Source organism: Lutra lutra, chromosome 13, assembly GCF_902655055.1.
Source record: "Lutra lutra chromosome 13, mLutLut1.2, whole genome shotgun sequence".
In the NCBI taxonomy this organism is placed as follows: Eukaryota; Metazoa; Chordata; class Mammalia; order Carnivora; family Mustelidae; genus Lutra; species Lutra lutra.
The window spans coordinates 62,899,226-62,924,217 of record NC_062290.1 but is presented as its reverse complement, the minus strand read 5'-3'; the positions used below and the strand labels follow the sequence as shown (position 1 = coordinate 62,924,217).

Below are 24,992 nucleotides of genomic sequence, written 5' to 3'. Positions count from 1 at the left end.
GTAGGACTGAAGCCCCCGTTTCCTTGACCTGTGGCCCCCTTCATCTTTGAGCCAACAGGCACACTGAATGTATCTCATGCTTGGAACCTCTGATTTCACTCTGGCTACCAGCAGAAAAGATCTCTGCTTTTCAGGGCTTGTGTGATTACATAGATCACCTGGATAATTCTTTGAGGTCAGCTGATAAGAAACCTTAATGATAATCTGCACAGGTTTTGCATGTGACATAATTATTCGTGAGAGTAAAAGCAAAGGCGCAGGTCCTGGGGGCCAAAATTCTGCCGTCCACACCCAGCCTGGTGAAAACGGAGTCAGATAAACATTTGCAAACATTAGAAGATTCCATCAGTTTAAATACTGGTTGTCAAATATTCTCCTATTCTTGAGCTGACATTCAAAAGCTGTGTATTTGTTAGAAGTCAGGACAATATCATCATTACAGAATCTTGCCCAGACAAGGGGCCGGGGAAATGTTTGCAGAGCAAACAAGTATTAGTAAGTTCGTTGTTGCTAGTATTATTTTAATGCAACTTTGATTATAAATCTTGCAGTACTGTATTATCATTGTCATTAGCTACAGATTAGAAAACAAGCTAAAGTCATTACAGGAATGTATTAAAATGGGAAATGATTCAGGAAATCATGGTAGAAACAATTAAAACATGACCTGCTCTGTTATATCTGCCATGTTCTGCTGAGGTTGGAGAATGTTGCTTTCAATCAAGGAATGGGGACATTAAATAGAGGCCCCCAGGAAACAATAAGAACTTTTTGAGAAGTTCTTTAGAATAAGAACTTTAGTTTTTCTTCTCTCCCTTCCCCCTCCCTTCCCACCTTTTATTTTCCTCTCTCTCTTTCTTTCTTGGCAAAAAAGTTTAGCATGGTCATTTTTTAAATTAAATTTAACTTTTAAAGTGACATTATTTCCCAAATCTCTGCAGGCTGCAATCCAGCACCCTTGCTTGGCCCCTCAGCCCTTGTCCAGGCCCTTTGCTGCCATCCCCAGGTGTCCAGAGCCCAGCCCCTCCCCTCCCCCTGCTCTGGGGGCATCAGCTGTGAAAACAGTGACAAAAATCTTGCCTTCAGGCGATTACATTCTATTCAGGAGGTCAGTCAATCTACAGGCAACAAAAAAACAGGATGATTTCAGATAATTTTAAGAACAGCCTTAGGGCAATAAATAAGGTGGCATGTTAGGGTGGGGCTGGTGGTGGGGGACATTTTGGATGGGGGACAGTGATGAGGTCTGTGAGGAGGTAACAGCTATGCTGAGACCTGGATGATGAGAAGGAGTGAACCATGATGAGAACCAAGGGAATGTTGTTGCTGGCAAAGAAAACAGCAAGTGCAAAGGCCCAGAGGCAGGAAGGAAATTGCTTTCCATTTCAAGGAGCAGAAAGGAGGCTGGGTGAGCTGTAGTTGGTGAGCAAGGGAGAGAGTGGAGGGAAATGAGGTCAGAGTGGGAGGTAGGATTGGACCTTGTGGCTTCTGTATCCATGATGATAGGGAGGGTTCAGACCCTGATACCAAACTTGTAAATAATACAAAACAGTTATTAGATAACCAGTTAGCCTAACACTTAGAGCCTCTTCTAGCTGCCCTGCCTAAGAGTCATCTGACTGGGGGAATTTAAGCCCTAGACACTTTACAATTCTCTACAACTGACATGATGTGCCAATCTGAGGGATTTTCCTTTCTGTCCCCAAAGGTTACTTTTATTGCCCTATAGGACATTAACCAGTTTTGTACCTGATTTGGCAATCTTACCTTATTCTTACTTTTCCTTTCACTATAAAAATCCTGGTCACTCAAGTTTCCTTTTGAATCTACTTTGTCATTCTGCAGATCCCCTTGTTAATGAGTTAAATAAAAGGTTGACATGTACCCAGTCTCAATTTTCATGAGAATTATGTTTTTTAACCTTTTGAGAATCAACATTCTGCTAAGGAGATGGGCTTTAAGTGCATGGAAAGCAGGACCACCAGAAGGACTGGTTTATGTTTTACAAAGCACCCCCAGAAGGCGGCTGGGTGGTGAGCAGGCTTACCTGGACCCCCGGGGAAGCGAGAAGCCCAGCTAGCTAGGCGTCAGTGCCTCTGTGCAGGGAAGAGATGACGACACGGCTTGAGTGACAGAGGTGCAGGTGGAAGTCAGTAACATTTGAGGACATTTGTCCCAGTTCATTTCCATATTGGGTTGCTGGGATCCGTTTTAGGGCTCAGGTTTCCACTCTAGGATGCAAGCACCTGGGCAGGGGGCGGGGTCCAACTTGTATGTTACCTAAGTACCCAGCCCCGGACTAAACACGACACTGCATGGCAAGTGTTTGCTGAGCGAATTCTTCCTTCTAGATTTTCCTCCTCCTCCTCCTTTTCCTTTTCTTCCTCCCCTTTTTCCTCCCCCTCTTCTTCCTTCTTTTTTTATTGTGATAAATTATGCAGAACATAAGATTAACCATTTTAACCATTCGTTAAGTACACAGTGGAATGGCATCAGGTACATTCATGAGGCTGTGCGACCATCACCGCCATCCATCTCCAGAACGTTACCATCCTCCCCATTAAACACTGATTCCCCATGCCTTTCTCCCCCAGCCCCCAGCAGCCACCATTCTGCTTTCTGTCTTTATGAATTTGACTCCTCTAGAGACCTCATCTAAGTGGAATCCTACAATAGCAGTCCTTTTGCATCTGGCTTATTTCACTTAGTATAATGTCATCAAGGTTCCTCTGTGTTGTAGCATGCGTCAGAGTCTCCTTCCTTTTTACGGCTGAAAAATACTCCGTTGTGTGTCTATACCGCATTTCGTTTATCCCTTCATCTCTTGAAGGATATTTGGGTTGTTTTCCCCTTTTGGCGATTGTGAATCGTGTTGCTCTGAACGTGGGTGTGCAGATACGTCTTGGAGTCCCTGCTTCTGGTTCTTTGGCTCCCGGATCTTGGGCTGTCTACCCAGCAGCGGAATGCCGGCTCGTACAGTAATCCTGTTTAAGGTTTTGGAGTCCTGCAATACTACATTGTACATTCCCCCCAGCAAAGCACCAGCATCCCCATTTCTCTGCGTGTCTTGGCTTCCTCACCAACACTTACATTTTGTGCTTTTTTGATGCTAGACATTCTAATGGGTATGGATTTGTGCCCTTTTAACATGTAAATGACTGCAGGAAGGTGGAGACCCCAGAGGGAGACATTTTGGGGCCCTTTCCTCAGTGTGCAGAGCAGGGAGATAGCCACAGAGGCAGAGGTCCTAGACTGGGAGGGTGCTCAGCGGGAAGAGTGCTGGGCTGGGGGGGTACCAACATCACACTCGCTGAGCTTGTCGTCTGGGCCCAGGGCTGGCTTCGAGAGAGGCCTCCCAAGAGGGGAGCTGAAACCCAGCCAGTTTCCCATGAGGAAATTTGTTTGTGTGAATCCACCGTTGGGCCCCTGCCCCTGGGGAAAGCTGTTTCTAATTTGGGTTCCTCTTTCTGTTTCTTGCTCTCCAGTGTGATAATGCGAAAGGGTTGAAAGCCTTCTACGATGCAATAAAATATGGGCCGAACCACTTGATGGTGTTTGGAGGAGTCTGTCCATCTGTTACGTCCATCATTGCGGAGTCCCTCCAAGGCTGGAATCTGGTGCAGGTAAGGTCCAGGTCACCTTTGGTTGGGGGACTGTCCTTAGCCACCAGTCTTTTGCAGGAATGGCTCCTGGTACAACATAGCTCCTGAGTTGCCCGGGTCAGGCCTCCCTGACTCTTCTCTGGAGGATTGATTGCCCAGCCCCCCGCCGCCCCACCTCCTGGCCCGACCCCCTTCCCCGGGCTGGTGCTGGCAAGACCCACACTGTGGGTCTCCTTGGGGTAACCCCAACACCCCCACTACGTGTTTGGAATCTTTCAATGACATCCTAGCCTGACTCTGTCACCGATGTCCAGCCGGTCTGCCTGCCCACTGTCCTCTTCTGTCCCTGCCATTCTGTCCATGCCTCAGCCCCTCGTGACCGCCCGCCCTTTCACCAAAGGCATCTTGCACCTTCCGGCCTCTGAGCCCTGCTCTCACTGTTCCCTGATCAGACGGGCTTTTCTCTACTTGCTGCTGAGCCCCCGTCCCCCACTGACATGGTCTTGTGCATCAAGACCCCCCCCAAAACACTGCACACAGGGCTTTGCCAGGGCTCCTGGCCAGGGTGCACTCCTTACACTGGCTAAGGTCCTACACCAGCCAGCCAGGGAGGGCGTGGGCTGATGGAGGCAAAACTCACTAGTGTCAGGTGTTGTTTGGAACGGGAGAAGAAGGGCGTGGAAAGATGAGGGGTGACTCACGCCGTGTGTATATGTCTTTGCTTTGGCCATCCGGCCATCCAGCAGAGAGAATGTTCAGCTTATTCTGCACCTGGGGTTTTGGTAGACTCTGAGGACACAGTGCTAACAGGACAGGGTGGGCGTCTACCTGTTCAGAGCCTATGTGCTAGGAGGGAGGCAGGCAGCGAGCAAGTGAACAGGTCACCCTACTAAGAGCCGACACTGGTGCCATATGCGTGCCAGACTTAGAACCTACTAGATGCTGTTCTGAGCACTTCTTTGCATTGATTCAGTCCTTACACCTGCTGTCTGTGCTGTGGCCAGTATTATCACTCTCATTTTATAAATCAGAAAACCTGGGCACGCAGAAGCCTAGTGACTGGCACAAGGACCCTCAGCACATAGGTAACAGAGCAAGGATTTAAACTCAGGGAGTCTCGAACTAAGCCTGTGGTAGGAAACAGCCAGGACAGAAATAGTCAGAGTGATGGAACTAGTGGCGACCGTCCCAAGGCAGTCGGGGAGTGCCTCTTGGCAGAGGTGACATTTGAGCTGAGACCTGTAGCATGAGAAGGAGCGGTTTCGGTGGCTGGAATGGTCAATTCAGATGGCCTGTGCTGGGGAAGAACTTGGCTCATTCAGGGAGCGGAAGACGGGTCATTGGGGAGCCGGGGTGAGAATGAGGAGGCCGTGGAAGCCTGACCACAGCGGATCGGGTTTCCCTGCATTCCTATTGACTGAGGAGCTCAGGGAGTCTGGCCCTGCTTGCATGAGGAGCTGGAGGTAGAGCCCCGGATCTCACGGCCCAGAGGGAGGCCGGAGCTACCCGTGACTGAGGTATGAGGAAGAAGGGGTGAGGTCCTGGGGAGGGCCGCCCACTCAGCCCATGGGCAAGGAAGGCTTCCCAGAGGAGCGACGTGGAGCCGGCTGGGAAGGAGGAGAGGACGCTGGACAGCTGGAGCTGTGGAGGAGAGCGTTGCCAGCAGAGGAAACGGGGCGCTCTGAAACGGGAGGTGGGGGAGTATGTGGGCCTGGGGAGCAGTGAGTCACTCGTGGTGGCCTGAGTGGGCCACGCTGAGTGTGGATGGATGCAACAGGAGAGGAGGCCAGAAGAGCAGCGTGGCCTGCTGTGATGCAAACCTAAGCACGTGCCTGGGACCCAGTGCCACTCCCCTGGCTTTGAGCCTCAAGGTGCCTGCAAACAGCTGGGAGACCTTGGCCGGGTCACTTTCTCTGTGTTTGAGCTTCCTTTCCTGAATACTGAGGAACACGCTCCGCTCCCTGTGCAGCCGGGCTGGGCACTGCCCCTCTGGGCCTTAGCCCCTCACCTGTAGAATCCAGGGCGGGAGAGGACTGATCTCATAGGACCGCTCTATGGATTCAGGGATGAGATTGTGGTTAGAGCCGGGTCTGGCCCATCCTAAGCACTAAGTGTTCCTTCTTGCACCTGCCTCCTTCTGCTCCCTGAGTTGAATACCTCAATGCCTCAGCATTCTGGGTCTTTCCAGCCACATTGTTCCCTGCCCTCCATCCCCCGCCTGAGATGCCCCATTCTCCCCATTCCCAGTGTGTCACCCATCCTTGGAGATTCAGCTTAAAAGCTGCCTTTTCCAAGAAGCTTTTCCTTACTATCATCTCTAAGGTAGCCCCTCTAGAAAAATTCTTTTTCTCACTTCCCTGCATTTACTCCTAGCAGAACACATGCATAGCCCACCCATCGTGCCCTTGGCCTGTCCCTCTCTTAGGGCTTTGCACATGTGGGGAGCATGTAAGCTCCGGGCTGTGAGCTCCATAAGAACGGAAACTGGGCCTGAGTTCCTCCTGTTTTTCCTGGTGCTTAACACTCCACAGACCTTATTATATGTCTGTTGAATGATCAGAGAGATAGAAGGAGGAAGGAAGGGATGGAGGCTGGAAAGACCTCCATGCAGATGGACATTTTGCTCAGACATGGCAGGCCAAGTTCCGTGGAGGGTTCCCGCCCAGAGAGGAAGCCAGGGAGCTTCCGGGCCTTTCCATATCCTCACTTGGAATGGTTTACCCCTCAGAATTCTCTGAGGAGCTGCCGGAGGGGGTACAATGTTAGAAACTCCTGGCTTGCCAGCCAGAACCAACCGGCCTCAGCATGAGCAAGGAAGGCCTCCAGCTTTGAGAAGCTGACAAGACAGGAGACCAAGTTACAAAGACGGGACTGTGTTAGTTATCACTGTGTAATGACTCATGCCCAGATTTAGTGGCTTAAAACAACAGTAATCTGGGACGCCTGGGTGGCTCAGTTGGTTAAGCAGCTGCCTTCGGCTCGGGTCATGATCCCAGCGTCCTGGGATCGAGTCCCACATCGGGCTCTCTGCTCATCAGGGAGCCTGCTTCTCCCTCTGCCTCTGCCTGCCATTCTGTCTGCCTGTGCTCGCTCTCTCTCCCTCTCTCTCTCTGACAAATAAATAAATAAAATCTTTAAAAAAACAAAAAACAAAAAACAATAGTAATCATTACTGCATTATTTCCTTGGGTCAGAAATTTCAGACCCAGAGGATGGCTTACATCTGCTCCGTGATGTTTGGGATCTAGCTGGAAGATTCGGAGACTGGGCTGTAGCATCATCTGAGGGTTTGACTGGGATTGGAGGATCAGCACCCCCCTCCCCAGGAGGCTCCCTCACAGGGGGGGCAGGTCGGTGTCTCTCCTGCAGGTCTCTCCATAAGGCCGCTAGAGTGTCCTCATGGCATGGTAGCTGGTTTCCCCCAAAGCTACCCATCTAGAGACCAAGGCAGGGTGGAAAATTCTTTTAGGACCTTGCTTCAGAAGTTGCACACTGTCGTTTATGCCTTATGCTCTTGGTCATACAAATTAGCTCTTATTTATCGTGGGAGAGGACTAAACAAGCTACATTGGGAGGTGAAAATCGCTGGGGCCCATCTTGAAGGCTGACTACCACAGGAAGGAGGGATTCTGGGAAGAAGGCGGAGCACAAGTTGCCCAGCAAAGGAGGTTTCATGCCAAGTCCCTTCTCTGTTTTAAGGAACTTCTGCTCAGCCTTCAATACCCTGGGTAATTACCTCTTCCTCTGGGATACCTTTCCTGATCCCTTTCCTTCTGTGCCTCCCATAGTCCCAGGGTAAATTAATGGCTCCTTCCTCAATAAAGCCTGCTCTATGAAGGCCATCTCCTGCAAGCTGGTGTAAATTGGTTCTTGTGGGGAGGGGGCAAAACAGCCTACTCTTTTTTATGTACAAAGCACAGAGATACATACAGTCCATAAATAGAACTTTTTTTAAAAAAAGATTTTATTTATTTATTTGACAGACAGAGATCACAAGTAGGCAGAGAGGCAGGCAGAGAGGAGGAAGCAGGCTCCCTGCTGAGCAGAGAGCCCGATGCGGGGCTCGATCCCAGGACCCTGGGATCATGGCCCGAGCTGAAGGCAGAGGCTGTAACCCACTGAGCCACCCAGGTTTCCCCATAAGTAGATCTATAGTATCTGCGGCATTAAAATTTCATAAGTGGTGCAGGGTTAGGAAAACATGTCTACAAGGGCTTTTCAGGAGAGTAATGACGAAGAGAAATTTGGGAAACGTGGTTCTACGTCACTTCTGGTGCATATGATATTTTGTCAGTAAAGGAATTATATTTCATGGGAAACATTTTACTCTATTTTTAGGTGTTCCCTACTAGAATGCAAGCTTCTTGGGGGGGCCAGGGGCCCCCATTTTCTTCCCCCAGTTCCCAGTGCCTAGCACAGGGCCTGGCACCCAGCAAGTCCTCACTGAGTGCTGAACTGAGCTAAGTGCAGGGCACAGGCTGTGGAGCCTGAAACCCTCCACGGCAATAGTTTCCTTCCATGTGGATGTGACCCTGGGGAGGTGGAGGTCGCAGGAGGAAATGCAGATTCCTGGTCCCCACTGCCACAGGCTCACCCTGCATTGCTACAATGCCCCCCCCCAACACACACCCTAGACATCCACTCTCAGACTGCATAAGGTCAAGGGCTCCCGCTCTACACGGACGGGGGCGCCAAGGGGCAGGGAACTGGATGGTGCCTGGCAGTTTGGAGAGCTCTGGGGACCTCGGAGGCAGAATCATAGGCTGAGCCCAGGAGAGTAGACATTCCGCCGGCCTGCGGAGCCAGCCGAGGGACGTGGAGCCACAAAGACCGGGATCTTGATAGGAAGGAGCCTTGGAGCTTCTGCCTCCCTCTGCGTTCCGGGAAGGCAGACTCTGGGGACCTCCGGGCCCCCTCCCCACCTCTGAGAGGCTGAGCTGGCTTGTGGAGATGGTGCAGGGGCTGGAGGAGTGGGCCTCCATTCACTCAAGGGATTCAATGAATCCCTTAACTTATTCAAAACTGGGCTCCCAAACAGAGTTCCGCAAATGGGAAAATGCATGTAATTTGTGTAATTGAAAAGGAGCTCTGACTGCCCTTTGGGGGAACAATGCTTGCTGGACAGAGACAGCCTGGAATGTGTAATCACTTGTTTCTGTTTCCTCGTGCCACAAAAATAGGGATTCGCGCGACGGACGGGTGAAAATTCAGCCTGGTGCCAAAATTGGTTAAATTTAACTTTTGCCTTTTGCCAGGCTTCTTGATTCCTGGTTGCTGCGTCGAGAGCCTAATATTGTTTAAGTCACGATATGAGTCGCTCGGCCACTGGGAGCGTTGGCTCCTCCAGCTAGGTGTGAGGACCATCTTAAGAGTCCAGGCTGTGACATGCAGGCTCTGTCCCTCCCCAGGCGGGTCAGACGCTGCCCCCCAGGGAAGCTGAGAGCTGGACCTCCCTGGCAGGGACCTATTAGGGCACAGGCTGGCAGGCGTCTGGGGAGGGGCAGGGTCTGGCCGTGGGAGATGGCATGTTCAGACTGGAGGACACGCCAGAGTCTGCGCCTCCAGACCCTGGTGGCTCTGTGAGAGATGTTGCCAGTTCTTGGTGACGTTGGTGGGAGATTCAGGAGCAATGGCTGGTTAGTGAGGAGGGAGCCTCCACTTTCTGCGAGCAAGCCCTTATCGCTGGAGGCATCCAGCATGGCGCCAGCCGCCTGGCTGTGAAGTAGGGGGTTCCCTGTTACCCAAAGTTACCCAAACGTTCCAGTCTCATCCAGGCCTGCTGCTGGGGAGATCTAATATAGAGAGTAATCATAGACCAGGTTGCAGGCTCTCAAACTATGTCATAAGGGTCACTTCTGGGGGCTGGGGATGGGACTTTGCTAATACCCATTCCCGGGCCCCACTCATTGGGTCCAGGCTGAGGGACTCAGCAAATGTCTTAAGGGCATAGACCTATTCATCACCCCCGCTGCCATTTCAGTGCCCACAGCCCCGAAGACTTAGATGCAATTAGTTCTTGGAGAGGCCAGGTGATTTCTGATGCACATTCACCTCCCAAACACTGGGACTCGAAGGCGTGGGGCACCAGGGGCTCTCAGAAGTGCTCCCGGGCTCCAGAACTTCGGGCTATGCAGCCCCTTTGGGGAAAAAGGCATGGAGGAGACAGGGCAAATATGCCAGAGCTGCCAGGATGAAGCCCACAGTCCCAGGTGTGGTCAGAGGGTGCTCAGTCACCCCGCCCTGCTCCCCACCTCCCTCGTGTCCCCAGGCCCAGACAGGGGTCTCTCCACCTGGCAGGAAAGACTGTGATCCTTCCTTCTGGTGCAGTTTGCTGTCCTTTTTCCTGTGACGTCCCCCATTCCTTGCGCTGTGCCATCCCACCCACACCCCTCTGCCATCCCACCCACACCCCCCTGCCATCCCACCCACACCCCCCTGCCATGGTGTGCGGCCCTGTGCCTGGGTCCGGTCTGGCCTGAAGCTGCCTGAGGCCAGGGTCTTCTCTCATTCAGCTTTGTGCCCTGGGGCTTGGCGCTGGCCTGGCTCCTGTGCTGAGGGGTGCTGGGGAGTACTTGCTGACAGAGACCTGGATTGCCTGCCTTCTAGGCCTCAGTCCCGTCTCGAATGAGGAGGGCAGATCATCAGAGCCCAACAGACCTGAAGGAGTGTTTCTCCACCTGCAGTCCCTTGGTAAAGGAAGGCAGAGGGAGACCCTAAACGACCTTCGGCTGCATCTCCCCGCACATCTCCTCTCCCTGGACCCCATGTTGTTCTTTGACTTTTTTCCAGACCCCCTCAGAATCCTGTCTTCAGCATTCTAAAGGGGGTTTGGCTTTTGACCGTACCTTGCACTTTCCTCGAGCAGTTCTGCTGACTCCCTCCAACCTAGTCTATCCGTTTGCGAGCATGGGGCCTGGGGAAAAGGCAGGAGAATTTGGGGTCGAGTCGAGGGTGGGGGCGTGGAGGGCAGGAATGAAGGAAGGGCAGCTAAAACCAGAGATGCTGGCAGAGCCCAGGGAAGGTACAAGAGAGGCAGTGAGAAAGGGCTGACATCCTCAGAAACCAGCACAAAACTGCCTCCTTCTTTGGGAGCTAGGTGATAGCTGCTTCAGCTGGCAGACAGAAATAGTCTCCCTGATGAAAATAAAGGCAGATTCCTAAAGGGATAAAGGGCCGCTTGCAGGATAACGGCAGGAAAACGCAACGCTATTTCGTCAAGAACTGTATCCCGTGGAGCCTGTCCTTTAAAAGGCACGCAGCAAATATTAGATTGTAGATGCGCGTCTCCTGGCACTGTCCCAGCCTCCCCTTGGCAGCCCATCCCGCGCCTTGGTGCTCCCTCCAGGACCAGGGGGAGGAGCGTTTTGGCCTGTGAGATGGGGCTGGGTCCATGGAGATGCTCCTGCAGAGGAGTGGAGGGAAGGAGGTCACGCAGACAGGGGGATGTTGACTCTGTGTTTGTTGAAGTGTTGGCAACTATGGCCCTGAACATTTAGGACTTGATTTGCTGCAAAATCTAAATCATGCTTGGTTTTGACATTTAAAAACCCAAATCAGTAAAATCCCCCCAATCAAGCCCTTTGCTATTTACTGAATTCTGGTATAGCTCTAAACTGCTGGTCGATGCCATTTGCATCACAGGAACAGGAATTTTGTCGTCTGGCTTGATAGTCTCAAGTGATTACCGTATTAAAGCTGTAGGTTGCCTGAGAAGTCAGTTGAAGGGTTGTGGTTTTAGGGGGAGGGTTTGGAGACTTTTTTATTTTTTAAACTTAGCAGTGGGTTATGGAATTTGAGATAGATTCATAGAAGGCAGAGCTGGTAGGGTCTTGGCAAGCATTGGATCCAGTGTTCCCATTATACAGACTGGGAAACCGAGGTCCAACCTGGAGAGGACCTTGCCCAGGTTCTCAGAGTAACAGCAAACCTGGGTCCCATGGCTCACCCTCCAGTGCTCTGCCATCTCCACCAAAATCTGGTCTGATTTTCTCTCTCTCAGCCTTGCTTTTCTCTGATGTAAAGTGGGACCAGCCTCTTGTGTTTCCTGCCATTGTGAGAATCACAGAAGGCTTTCCCCTTTAAGTGAAAGCACTCCTATGGACTACAGAGCAGCAGCGGCGCTTGCACTGAAAAGGACTTTAGATCTACAGCTCTCAGAGTTGTAAAATCACCCCATTTTGCATCAACAACCAATGTGGTTTGCTCTGGCATCAGAGACCCTGAAACCAAGGCATCCTGGGCAAAATGGGGGGTTCTTTAGCAAGACACTCGGGCTGCACATAGCACCCATTTCTCAACCCCCCCGGGGGTCAAAACCCACCCTGCCAGAATCCTGCTCCCACCCAGCCCACGCACAGGGGCGGCCACACCCAGGGGTGGCTGGGTGACCAGACCATGGACCTAACGGAGCCCATTCAGGAGGTGCGGTGCGATTTGAGCACAGCTGGAAACTCCTGTGGCTGCTCTCTAAGAAAGACAGCAGAGGCCAAGAATCCAGGCCGGGCTGTAGCCATTTCTTGGCGCTGGTCTCCAGAGGGGCCATTTAGCGCATTAATAATCTATGAAATGCTTCCACCTTCTGGATTCATAAGAAAGAGAAAGAGGGGGTGCGAGAGAGGAAGAAGGGATATTAAGGGCATGCACCATGGGCCAGGCAGGGATTACGGGTGGGCCTTATTCATTCCCTCACTCAAGCAGCGTGATTGATGCCTGCCTTACGCTCTTCGGGGCTCTCGCAGACCGGTGTCCCTCCCACTGCCCAACGCTGCCACCCCAGGTGGACGTTCTGGAGAGGTAGTTTGGGGCAACAGCTAGAACAGAGTTGTCAAGTCCCGATGCTCTGGGTCGCCATCCCTCCCATGTCTCTCCTTGCCAGACCCCGCTTGGGCAAATCAGCAGGCTCCTGGGGCATCACCGGACTCATCTGTGAAATGGGCGAGGTCTGCCCTTCTTCTGGGGCTATTTGGAGAGCGTTGGACAAGCAGGGTCATAGAGCAGGGGGGAAGCACCCTGCAGACTGTACGCCCCCGACGGACTTAGGTTACTATTACTGGGACTGGTGTTTTTTCTGTCTGAGGTGCCCGCCAGGGCCCAGCCAGGGAATTCCTTGAAGATTAATGTCTCCATTTGCCTCCAGATTCAAAGTCACGTAGATGAAACGAGCTGTCACAGACCATGAAGGTGATTCGGAAGAGTGAAATTAAAACAGAGAGCCTGCAAGAGAGGCAGAGTAAGCCCAAGGCAGCCGGAAGAGCCGTGGCTGCTCTTTCCGGGTTGAGTTTTCACAGAAGCAGAGGCAAAGGGCATGGCAAGCGTATGGCGGTTCCCGGTCTATTCCTGCCAACATCCCCAACCCATATCCTTCCTGTCCATCTGGTAAAAGATTCAATTCAAGGTTCTGACCCCCATTTTTAATTCAAGACCATGGTCTCTAAAGTAATATCGGTTCCCAGCGTGTAAGCCCAATGGCTGCATTGCTGATGTGTCTTTCTCTGCCTCAGCCCCTTTCTGGAAATATGCGGGATGTAAATAATTCATTCTAGATAAATAAATCACACACGCTACTTACAGTACAGCTCATGCTGCTAGTAAGCGGCACGACCTCAGATTACGTGCAGTTGAGTCGGGATTTACAAGTTGAGACTGGGCGGACCTGGAGAGGGAACCAGGCAAGTAACTCCCTCCAGGAAGACTGATGTGTAAAATGACAGCAAGCTCAGAGGGCAAGAGGATAGAGGCAACGTGGACAAGAAACATGGAACAGGGAGGTCTCAGGGACACGGGGCCTTGTTGGTCAGCTTGGCCAGGCCCTGTCCTACTTCTAGGAGCCTGGGCCTCGGGCATGTCAGCTTCTGGTGACTCTGACACACAGTGGGTGAGAGGCCCTGCAGGAGGGCCGAGCCACGCCCTGGTGTGGAGACTGAATCACCCCTGGTGGGCGTGCTGGGGGCTTGGGGCACCAGACGAGGGGGGTGGATTCCGCAGTTGCCCGCGCATACCTGGTGGGAGGACTCATGGGAGGAGGAGCTGAGTGGGGACAGGGCACGGGCTTATTAATTAAGAATCAGGTTCCCAGGTCCACTGATCACATCCTAGGGAGGACGCCTGAGAAGCTGATTTTTTTTTTTTTAAGATTTTATTTATTTATTTGACAGAGAGAGATCACAAGTAGACGGAGAGGCAGGCAGAGAGAGAGAGGGAAGCAGGCTTCCTGCTGAGCAGAGAGCCCGATGTGGGACTCGATCCCAGGACCCTGAGATCATGACCCGAGCCGAAAGCAGCGGCTTAACCCACTGAGCCACCCAGGCGCCCGAGAAGCTGATTTTTAACAAGCGCCTTGGACAGTTCTGATCATCAGGGGACTGGGGGAAATGCTGGCCTAGAGATGCCCTAAAGCCACAGGGTCCTGGACCAGCAGCAGCACCTGGGAGTGTGTCAGAAGGGCCCACTCCCAGGCCCCACCCCTGGATCTGAATTTTGACAAGATTCTAGATGATTTTTGCTGATTAAAGTTGCCTGGAGTCTTTGAAGGCAGGTGTGTCAGCTGAGGTGGAAGGGTCTAAGGGTAGGTATTGAGACTCTGGAGGGGACATAAGGGAAGTACCTATAACCGAGCCCCCAAATCTACTTGTAGAATGTTGCGGGGTTGGGGGATGCGGAGGAAGCAGGTGTAGTCAGTGTTTCGCCACCTTTGGACGTGCCTGCAGTCAGCAAGGCCCTCGACCCCATAGTGGCCAGGAGCACACTGAAGGGACCTGTGGCTCCCAGTAAGGAGTGGTGGAAGGGGCACTGGGTCAGGGTGAGGGGACCTGGCTTCCCACCTGTCCCCGCCATCTCCCAGCTGGGTGGGAGACAAACCACTACCTGTCACTGGAGCCTGAGTGTCCTCATCCTTTTTCCCCCTAGGACTGTGCTGATGCTTGTGTGAGGTGGGCCCTGGGGGGCTCGGAGGCTGCTGGGCAGGGGCTCTGGGATGGAAACATGGGGTTTGTGTCATGGCATGGAACCGACTGCCCTATGTTTATTGCATTCCATAAGGCTGTGCCCAGAGGCCCAGAGGCGCTAATGTGCTTCGTCAGCTTGTAATAGGGACAGTCTCTTGGGCTTGGCGTCACATGGGCTGTGGCTCATGTCCAGGCTCTAGCACTAGTTGGTGACCCTGAGCAGGTCACTTAGCATCTCCTGGTCTCAGCTCCTCATCTGTGACATGGCAATGGCATGGCAGACCATGGGCTGGTTATGGGATGAGGCGAGACACTCAGGGTTCCCTGTACCATGGTTTGCATTCCTCTTCCCTCTGCTTCAAGGACCACGGTGGCCTTCTGGTCTACCTTCCAGGAAGAGCTGGAGCCCTGGGATCTGGGTTCAGCAGCCTGGGACTAGCTGTGTGGCCTCTGCACATCCTTTGCCCTCTCTGGGTCTCCTACTATAAAGGGAAAGGGTTAGGTCAGCTGATGATATCATGTCATTATTCCCGAAGCCTTGTAGCTTAAAACCATCAGCACCTGCCTTAAACCTCTCTTCTCCCCTCTTGTGCCTTACATGTGATTCCCTCCTCTACCAGCTCCTGGGTTGGGCCTGGGATCTCAGGGTCCTGGGATTGAGCCCCATGTCAGGCTCCGTGCTCAGTGGAGAGTCTGCTTCTCCCTCTCCCTCTACCCCTTCCCCCTGCTTGAGTTCTCTTTCTCTCAAGTAAATAAATAAAATCTTTAAAAAAGGATAGAATGAGGAAAATGAGATGCAAAGATTGAAGAGACTTGCTCTGCTTCTTGCAGTAAACAGACCTCAGGCTGTGGGAGTGGGATCTTTGGGGACCACGGAGGCTCCCTCTGTGTCCCTGAGGTCCCTCCCTAGCCTACCTTGGCAAGGAGCCTCCTGCTGGAGCCTCTCAATACGGACCTGTCTTCTCCCTGTAAATCCTTCATCACATCCGTGCACGCATGTGCACGCGCACACACACACACACACACACACACGCACCACTTTTAAACCTATTCCTCGTCCAGTGACTTGTTGTATATAAAAAACAAATGGTTCCTTTGAAATAAAAAACCAGATGACTGGTTGTTGGTGAAAATCAATAACTATGCTAAGTATTTCAAGCATACAGTACTTGGAGTTCTACTCTGGGTGGTTTTATAATGAATGGGTTGGCTTTTTTTTTTTTTTTTTTAAATAGAGCCTGGCCTACTTCAGTGTTGAATTATACAGAAGACTTTTGCTTTGGCTCTGTTTACCAAGACAATTCAATAATTTATTATTTCCATGATACAGAGATTGAACCTTATAAAGTGGGAAGTGCTCAACCTGAGACAAACCACCCTGGGTTAGATGATTATCGAGACTCTGCCCAGATGCCGACCCCAGCACAGTGTTCCCGGATTTCCCCCAGGCTCCCACATACTGTCCTGGTTACTTCTGAGATGGAATGTTGGCTTTGCATGTCCTTGTTCATCCTGGGTGTCTTCTGAAACTCCAGGCCTGTGGCTGGAGTACTGGGGACATGGACCCTCAGCACAGCCAAGCCCACCCCAGCAGCCCTCACTAGCAAAAAGGGATCTTTCCTCAATTCCCAGGTTGATCACCACTTCCTTGGGAAGCCTCTCCAGCCAGATCACGGCCTCCAGGGGACACATCTGTAACACCTGTCTCGCCACCTTTTCATCGAAGGTTCAGTTTTCTGTTCAGCCTAGAGCTTGCCTGGTAATGTCAGTCCCTTCCATCAGGGGCACCTTGCTGGGGGAGGGAGGTGGGACCACATCTCCCTTGTTGTTGGTTGGAACCCAAGAGCCCAGCATGTGGCCTGGAATCTAGGAGAATACAAGCTTGGGGAGTGGGAGAGGGAGAAGCAGACTTCCCGCTGAGCAGGGAGCCGCACACTGGGCTCGATCCCTGGACCCTGGGATCATGACCTGTGCTGAAGGCAGATACTTAACCGACTGAGCCACCCAGGTGACCCCCAACTCCCTCCCTTCTGCACTGAAGCTGGTGTTTTTCTTTGTAGAAGAGCATTCCCTTTTTTGACGTTCTCATTCCCTCCTGCCCGCTTCCCTCCCCTCCTACCTTCTCCTCCATTCCTCTGGGCACTTAATATATTTATCTGCCTTAAATTTGGAGCCAGCCATTTCTTCAAGCTTTCCCCATTCTTTCTGCTGGAGAATTATATTTAGGGACCAAGATCTGGGGTCTAACTCTACTCGTTGCTACTGGGGTTCATTGCTTCTAGGATTTTTTTTTTTTTTTTTTTTTTTTGTGGACTGAATTAGAAAATAGACTTCTTCATGTTTTATTTTTATTTTTTAAAATATTTTATTTATTTATTTGACAGAGAGAGATCACAAGTAGACAGAGAGGCAGGCAGAGAGAGGGAGGGAAGCAGGCTCCCTGCTGAGCAGAGAGCCCGATGTGGGACTCGATCCCAGGACCCTGAGATCATGACCTGAACCAAAGGCAGCAGCTTAAACCACTGAGCCACCCAGGCGCTCCTTCTTCATGTTTTAAACAAAAACATTTAAACTTGAATATGACTATAAGGAGATAATCACACCCATCTAGAGCATTTTATAAGCCACCTGGCCTGGATTCTTCAGGAAAGTTAATGTTGTGGAAAACAACAAAAACAACAGAAAGGCCGGGGGCTGTCCTTAGATGAAAAGAGGTTATAAAAAATATAGCAGCCAAATGGGAGGCATGGATGCTGATTAGATCCCGAATTTTAACATCCAAAAGGGCATTTTGGGGAAACCGAAGAAATCAGGGTAGACTGACCATTGGATGGTACTGAAGTGCTCTTCATTCTCGAGTGTGGTGAGGACACTGCGATCACGCTCCGGGGAATCTTCCAGAATCTTCTGGACTGGTGCGAGTGAAGTGTCAAAGTTTATAATTTCGAATGCATCAGAAACAAAAACGTGTGTGTGTGTATGTGCGTCTCTGTGTATGTGTGTATACGTGTGTGTGTATGTGTATTTTTACAGAGAGGAAAGCAGATGTGGAAAATACTGAATGGTGAAGGGGATATGGTGTTCACTGTACTGTTCTTTCAACCTTTTTGTAGGTTTGAAGAGCTTCACAGTAAAAAGCTGTGAGTGTGGGAGGTGGCGGGCGGGTGGAGGAGACTAGATCTCTCTCCTGGTCGGACATGGAGACATAACCAGAAGTCCTTTTACAGATTTTTCTCAGTGTGATTGATACATTTGTTAAGTGCCTTTGTTTTCAGTTCTTAGGGATTGCTTTCTTTGTGTTGATCAATTTTATTTTTAAACCCTACACAACTTTTAGATGATTCCACAGTCAAAAAGGATGTAACAAGTAGAGAATTTCTGGACCCCATACAGCTTCCCTCTGTTCTGTTCCATGCCTCTCCTGTATTTAGCCATTTTTCATTATCCCTCCAGTGTTTCTCATTCCAGATATACATAAATGTGTGTCTTTATTCCTCTTCCTCTATCTTATGCAAAAGGGAGCCTACTGCATATGCTGTCCTGCACTTTGCTTTTTTTCCCCTTAATTTTCCCAGAGCTGTCTGTTTTGTCACTATATAAAGATATTCCCTATTTTTTCTTTCTTTCTTTCTTTTTTTTTTTTTTTTACAGCTACATAGCACTTGTTGATGTGCATGGACTGCAGTTGGGACAGCCAGTCCTCTATCAATGAACATTTGGGTTGTTTCCAGTCTGTTGGAATAACCTGAGCCACACTGTTTCATAGGGGTTGCCAGTGTGAATTGGGGATGAATTCCTCGAAGGGGGATTATGGGGGGGTTAAGGGAATGCATCTGTAATTTCTCTAGAAAATAAATGATTGCTGAACTGATGAGAAAAACTGATGAATGAATTTGATTAAGAAGAACAGAAAATAAAAGGCTGATACCCAAATGGAGATCTAAAACAATCAGACTGCCTAACTATCTTGGAAGAGGCTGGTTTCAAACCCCCCTGACCAAATCTCCAAGTGCCACAGTTTTCGTTCCCTCACGGAAAGAACGAATTCCTCCTTGGACTGTAAATCAAATGCAGAATTGCAAAGTCATGAAAGGGTAGAGCTGGAATAAAAAGCCACCCAGGACCATCTCCTTATTTTAATGGCAAGGGGAGTCTGGGCCCAGAAAGGGGAGAGGGTCAGGAGAAAGGTGGAGAAGCAGCCCCCGATTCGGCTCAGTGCCATCATTGCAGTGAACAGCCCGTGACGTGTCTGCTTTAGAGGAAAGCCCACGTGCTTGTGGGTGCTACCCAGAGTCAAATGGGAAATTGTCCTAGCGTGCGCCCCCGAGATGTTACGTAAGGAATGCCGTGGTTCAGACCCCTGCGTGCTCTCCGTCACAACATTGCCTTCCACGGAACTCTCTCCGTGTAAATGGCTTTGGTTCCCATCTTTTGTGTTATTCTGGGGCGTTCAAATGGAGTCCTGATGATAAATCGGACCAGGTGGCGGCTTCGACGGGCTGTGTGCGTTCTGGCCGGTGATGTGGGTGGTCATGTTTGCCGAGGAGAGCCTGGAATTACATAATCCCGGCGTTGGTGGCATTCTGATTTGATTCTGAGCAGGCGGCACAGGGCAGCAGATAAATTTCGCCCAGCCCAGCTGTGGACTCGGGCTGGGAGCCTGGGCAAGTCCCTTGTCTTCTCCGGTCCCCCTACGGGTTAAAATGAGGAATTGGACAAGTTCAGGATGGCGGATGCACGAATGACGGCGGTGCCCTTGCTTCCCCGTCCCATGCTAATTGCAGGTGTGACCTCATGCTCTTCACCAACTTAACCCACATCTCTGACCGCCACTATCAACGTGCTCGTGACGTCACATAGGCTCAAGTCTATTTACCATCTCTGGTGTGGATGGTGACTCAGGAGTCATGATAGAAGCCAGGTGTCCAGTTAAATTTTAAAAAATTTCAGGCAAATAAAGAATAGTCTTTCATCACAAGTATGTCCCCAGTATTGCTAACTATGGCAACCCTCTTAAGCCATTTCTACTTGTATGGTTATTTCTCTTTTTTGAATGTAATTCATTTGATTGGAGAGGTCCATCTAACCCCCTTTGTGGCCCTTCTGATAGTGCTTATTCTCCAGTGGCCAGATAAGAGTCTAGCTCATGATATATTGTTTAAATGCATATTATGACTTAATTTAATGAAAAGTAACAGAGATTTGAGTAGGAGATTTTTATTTCTGAGGACTGTATATTCTTATAGGACTCCTTAATGAACCTGCAATCCAGTGTTTCCCAGACCTCCAAGACCCTTGGGTCTACCACTTGTATTGTTAACTGATTTAGTATTTTCCTTTAAATACACATATCCTTTTATTTAAATACCATGAATGGGAAATCTGTATCATTTTCTAAGAAGATGGTATAAAAGTATAAAAAAAGAAAATGTAACTATTGAGATATAAGATATAAATATCAATATAAAAAAAGAAAGTGTACCTATTGAGATATAAAATATTAATCTGGGGCTCAACTAAAATCACTAGGTTTGCCATTGGCAGACACTGACTCGTGCAAACCCCCTGTTGGTTTGAGAATCCCCTCCACAACCCTGATAGGTGATTCTTGAGCATCTCCTTGAATACCTCCAGTGATGGAGAACTCAGTACTTTGTAAGATTTTGATTCCTTCTTGAATATCTCACTATTAAATATTTCTCCTGGATGTTGATCCACATTGGGCTCCCTGAGAGAGTCATATATCAATTCTACTTTTCTCTCTGGGACCCCACATACTAAGTTTGCTCCCTTTGCATTCACTCATACATTCATTTATCAATACATAGTTGAACGCTTTTTCTGTGACAGCTGCTAGGAGAACTGAGGGATAGCAGGGAAGTCTCCCTGGAAGAGGTGGCCATGAGCAGGCCTGGACAGATGAGTAGGAGCTGGCCACGAGGAAATGGGAGGATCCAACAGATAGAAATGCTACATCCTCTTTCACTGCAAGCATTGAGGTGGGCCACAGCACACCTTTCTCCCCCATAGATGTGATCTCAACCCATTCACTAATTAGAGGTGCTAAATTGACATGAGGAGACATGATTTTTGCAGTGTGGTAATTAAAAGGCAGTTGGCTTCACAGCTGTGATCACACGAGAGCACTTCTTACCCATAAAGACATCAGCTGAAAGCAAAGTGCAAAGGAGCTGAGGAAGCCAAAGAGGATTCTAATGTAATTTGCTAATTTCCTACATTTGTCACCTGTACAGCTGTGAGGGGGAAATGGAACATTTTACCAGAAGTTTAAGAGAAAATTAAAGACATACATCCTAATTGTACACAATTAGACAAGCAATATAATCATTGTTATTTTTTTAAATTAACAAGCCATTTAAAATTCACTTGATCAGGATTTAGAAGGCCTGATTGATTTAGAATTGTGTCTCTGCTTGGCGGCAGCCACGTCACAGCGAGCAAACCCATTCATTCACCGAAGCATCTCCTCTGTGAAATGGGTGTACTTCTCTTCCCTCTGCCCTCCTTGGGATTGAGGTATTACTGAGAGGAAAAATCTTTGAGTTAAGAGGCCTTTCATAGGGGTGAGAAACACCACTGAAGCCCCATAATGTCTAAGTCTAGAAGTTGTGATCTGACATTAGCCATCATTCTCCTCAGATCCTGAGATGGGAGTGAGGTAGGGTGAGTCACCCTGGATTACAGAGAGGAGACGGATCCCAACAGGCAGAGGAGGGTTCTGGGGCTGCTTGGTGAACAACAGGGCTGGCATTCAGCCCTAGCCCGTCCACACTGAGGCCCTGAGTCCCTACCTTATGGACCATACTGCTTTCTCAGCACTGTCTTGGTTTGCATATCTCTCTATTTTACTCTGATCTCTGACTTAAATAAAAAGGAAAGAAAGGATTCGAGGAAGTAATATTTGTTTTCTAACTCCTTTATATAAAATAATGAGAGAAAAGCCGAGGCAGGGAAGGAAGAAGTAAAAATTGCAAAAGGTTGTATCTAAAAGAGCAAAAAAAGTAAATTACTTTACAATTTAATATTTACAAGTAAATAAAAGCTATTTCTTAAACTGGGTGATGGGCAGTTGGATATTGGTTTCGTTATTACTCCTTAAACGGAACATAGATATTTCATATACTTATACAGTTAGACATAGCTTTTATATCATGATAAAAGTTTAAAAAGAAAAATAGGAAGAATTTTCTCTTAAATGATAAAATAAAATTTTATATATACATATATATATATATATATGAATATATGTGTATATATATATCCACATACACACATATGAGTTCTGTTTCATATAATTGAATTGGACCATCCTAGGGAATCAAAAGCATAATAAGCCAGTGATTCAGTATTATTGTTGTTTCTTTTAAGCAGATTTTGTTTCTTCTTAATCTTTCTTTCTTTTAAATTGCCCTGGTTGCTTTCTTGTCTTCTTCGGGGTACCTCCTCAAGAAACAGCTTTGAATGTTGGAGAGAGAGCTACATGCCAAAAATGAAAGTCCCAAGATCAAGCCCTAGCCTTGCTACTTGCTAACGGGTGACTTTGAGCAAGTCACTTAACCTCTCTGAGTTTCAGTTTTCTTATTTGGAGAATGAGAGTCATAAAGTCTACTCTACCAACATGGTGGGTTTTGATGAAGATCAAAGTTAGACTAAAGAAGTAAACTTGTTTTAGACATTGTTAATTACAGATGAGAAGTAGAGCAGTCTGCAGAATGAGCAAAGGCTGATGGAGTCTCCCTGCTCTGCCTGTTGCTGGCTGTGTGACCAAGTGCAAGTGACTTAACCTCTCTGAGCCTTAGTCTCCTCATCTGAAAAGTGCAGATCAGAGAAGTATCTACCTCGTAGGGTCGTTTTACTCATTAAATGAGAACGTGAATGCTGAGCCCTTCATGCCGTGTTTGGCCCATGGCAGGTGCTCATCACACAATAACTTAAAGGAGCCAGACTACCCGAGCTCAAATCCCAGCTCCGCCCCTTACCAGCTGCATGGTCTCAGGCAGGTCACCACACCTCCCTATGCCTCAGTTACTCCGTGAGGAACAAAGACAATGATGCTTCTTCTACCTTCCTCACAAACTGTTTCGAGTTCCCCAGAAGAGCACGGCATCAAGGTGGGTAGTGAAAGCCCAGCAGCTCTGCCCCTCTGAGTGATTCCAGACGGAAGCTCATCAACAGGAAGGAGAAATGATGGTTCTCCAAGTGGCTCCAGTCCGGGCTCTCGGACTGAAAAACCTTCCAACCTTAGAGCAAGTCTCTGCATGACGCCCCAGAGGGCCTTTTGTGGGAATAGGGCTTCAAAAACACCCCAAGTCCAGGCATTCCTTTCCCCTCGTTAACTCGGGAAATGCTTTGAGGCCGCCCCACAGCACATTACTCTCGTGGGCCTCTGTGGAGAGGCACTCTGTGTCCAAACAGTTTCTTGCCAGGGCTCGGGTGCAGCAGCGATCTGGCGAGGACCTGAAGCGGGCCCGAGTTCCCAATGCCCCCAGCCCAGCGCCTTTGTATATGTCCTGGCACTGGCCACAAACAGGGTTTTGTCAGAAGCTTCCTGAGAAAGTTGCATTCCATTCATCTCGGCTGAAAGGGACCCGAGATGACAAATACTTCCCTCATTTAATTACAGAAACAGTCAGCAAACCCATGGAAAAAGATTAAAGGGAGCAGAGAAAAGAGCAAGGCTCCATCATATTCCGCCCCCTCGGCCCGCCCCCCCCCCCCCGCCCCCCGCCTTGCTTCTGGCCTGGATCTCTCACCTAGGATTTAGCAATGAGAGTCGCTCTTGGTCCTACTTCCCACCTGAAAATTGTCATCGCTCCCCAGGAAAGTTAAACTCAGAGGCCCCAAATCAGGGAAAGAATGAATTGCATTTAGGCAAGAATTCATCAGTGGCTTGGAATTTAATAAAGATCCCGAAGTTGGGAGGTGTGTTTACATTTTTCATCTGGGCTTACATCTGCAAAGAGAAATGAGACACAAAGGCAATTATCTGAATAAATCAGAGCCAGCGAAACACATACCCACACAAAGCTAACAGACTTCTTCATCATTTTCCTCAACCATTGGAGAGAAGAGCCGAATTGTGTGGTTGCGAGGAACCTTCGAAATCCTTCGTCCATCATCGTATTCAGAGGTGAGGAAGACAGACACCTAGAAGAAATGATGCCCTTGTTCTCACAGTCATAGAGACAAGCTTAATGAAGCCCATTTTCCCCTGCTCCCTAAAGTGGCCTCATAGTGGCCTCAGCTTAATGTGAAAGTGATTTGCATTTCCATATGCAGACCCTAAACCTCACAAAATATTTCATGCCAGGCTGGAAATCCCCTCCCGGAGAGAGATGCTGACAACTCTCTCCCCACTTCAGTCTGCTGGTTAAGGTGAGTCCCCCAGAATCCCCCAGGACTAGCCATGCCCACCATGGAAATGTGCTATGTGTGAGAGATTCTGGAAGCCTTGGAATAGGCTGCCTCGTGGCTGTGCTACAGGGTCTCAGAAGAAGGAGCAAGTCCCCAGATCATTGCCCCATCTCAGCTGGGACTGCCTCTTCAGAGCTGAATGAAGAAAGAGAACAAGATATGAAGTTAAAAGGCTAGTTTTGTCACTCCTGTACCGACCTTGCACAACTACGTCGCCTTTCTTTTCCATGGTTTCTTCAGCTGTAAAATGGACAGTGATTCTTACCTCAAAGAACCGAGGGGCTCTATGACCAACTCACATTCTAGATGTTTGGCAACTTCAATGATTTCAAATAGATGGAGCTAGATTGATAAAATCCTACAAAACTTTGCCTCCTGGCACTCTGAACACTGCCTACTAATAAGACAGTAATCATTGTGAAAAATAACGGACTTCTCCCTCTCTCTCCCACAACCCGAGTTAGGGACCCAGGGCTTTACCAATCAGAATATTGGATAGCTACACCTCTACTCACAGTTGCTGACCTTTGAAGCAGTCAAGATGTTTTCTTCTCTTCACTTTCATCTCTCTTTGCAAATTCAAAGAGACCTATATATTCCTAGGAAAAGCTGAATAGAAAGAAGACAAGAGGACACTAGGAGTGCATTGCATCCTGGGAGGCAGAAACCTCGCAAGTAAAGTTTTATGGGCAAGAAAGAAAAACCCTGGCAGGAATGTATGATGGAAATATAATGTACTGTGTTGATTCAGAGCATCAGAAAATTAGTCACTGAGGACAAAGATGTCACTCATTAGCATAAGACAGCAAGAAGTGAGAGCCTTCTGGACACTAAAGACTGCTCAAAGATTTTTCTGGGAAAAATATTCAATTATAATGTAAAAAGACAGAAAATGGGTCACAGGCAATCCATGCATTGTGTTATTTGATAAGCCAACTCTGAAAACATCTGCCTTGCTTTTGACAGTTAGTACACTGGAAACAGCTGACATTCAGCCTTTGAAAAAGTAGTG

General features: G+C 49.1%; 1 protein-coding gene and 1 long non-coding RNA gene across 2 annotated transcripts in view; one reads left to right on the top strand and one right to left on the bottom strand.

Moving 5' to 3' along the window:
• Positions 1 to 24,992, top strand: part of GABBR2 (gamma-aminobutyric acid type B receptor subunit 2) — a 336,631-nt gene that overhangs the window by 102,550 nt on the left and 209,089 nt on the right. Inside the window, exon 2 of the mRNA XM_047700879.1 lies at positions 3,486 to 3,623. Within this exon, the coding sequence (XP_047556835.1) occupies positions 3,486 to 3,623 (138 nt within the window). The remainder of the gene's footprint in view (positions 1 to 3,485; positions 3,624 to 24,992) is intronic.
• On the bottom strand, positions 17,839 to 23,772 carry LOC125083889 (uncharacterized). Its single transcript, XR_007122401.1, has 2 exons — positions 23,584 to 23,772; positions 17,839 to 19,236 (listed from the first exon to the last, which is right to left on the bottom strand). It is a non-coding gene; the product is annotated as an uncharacterized LOC125083889 (long non-coding RNA).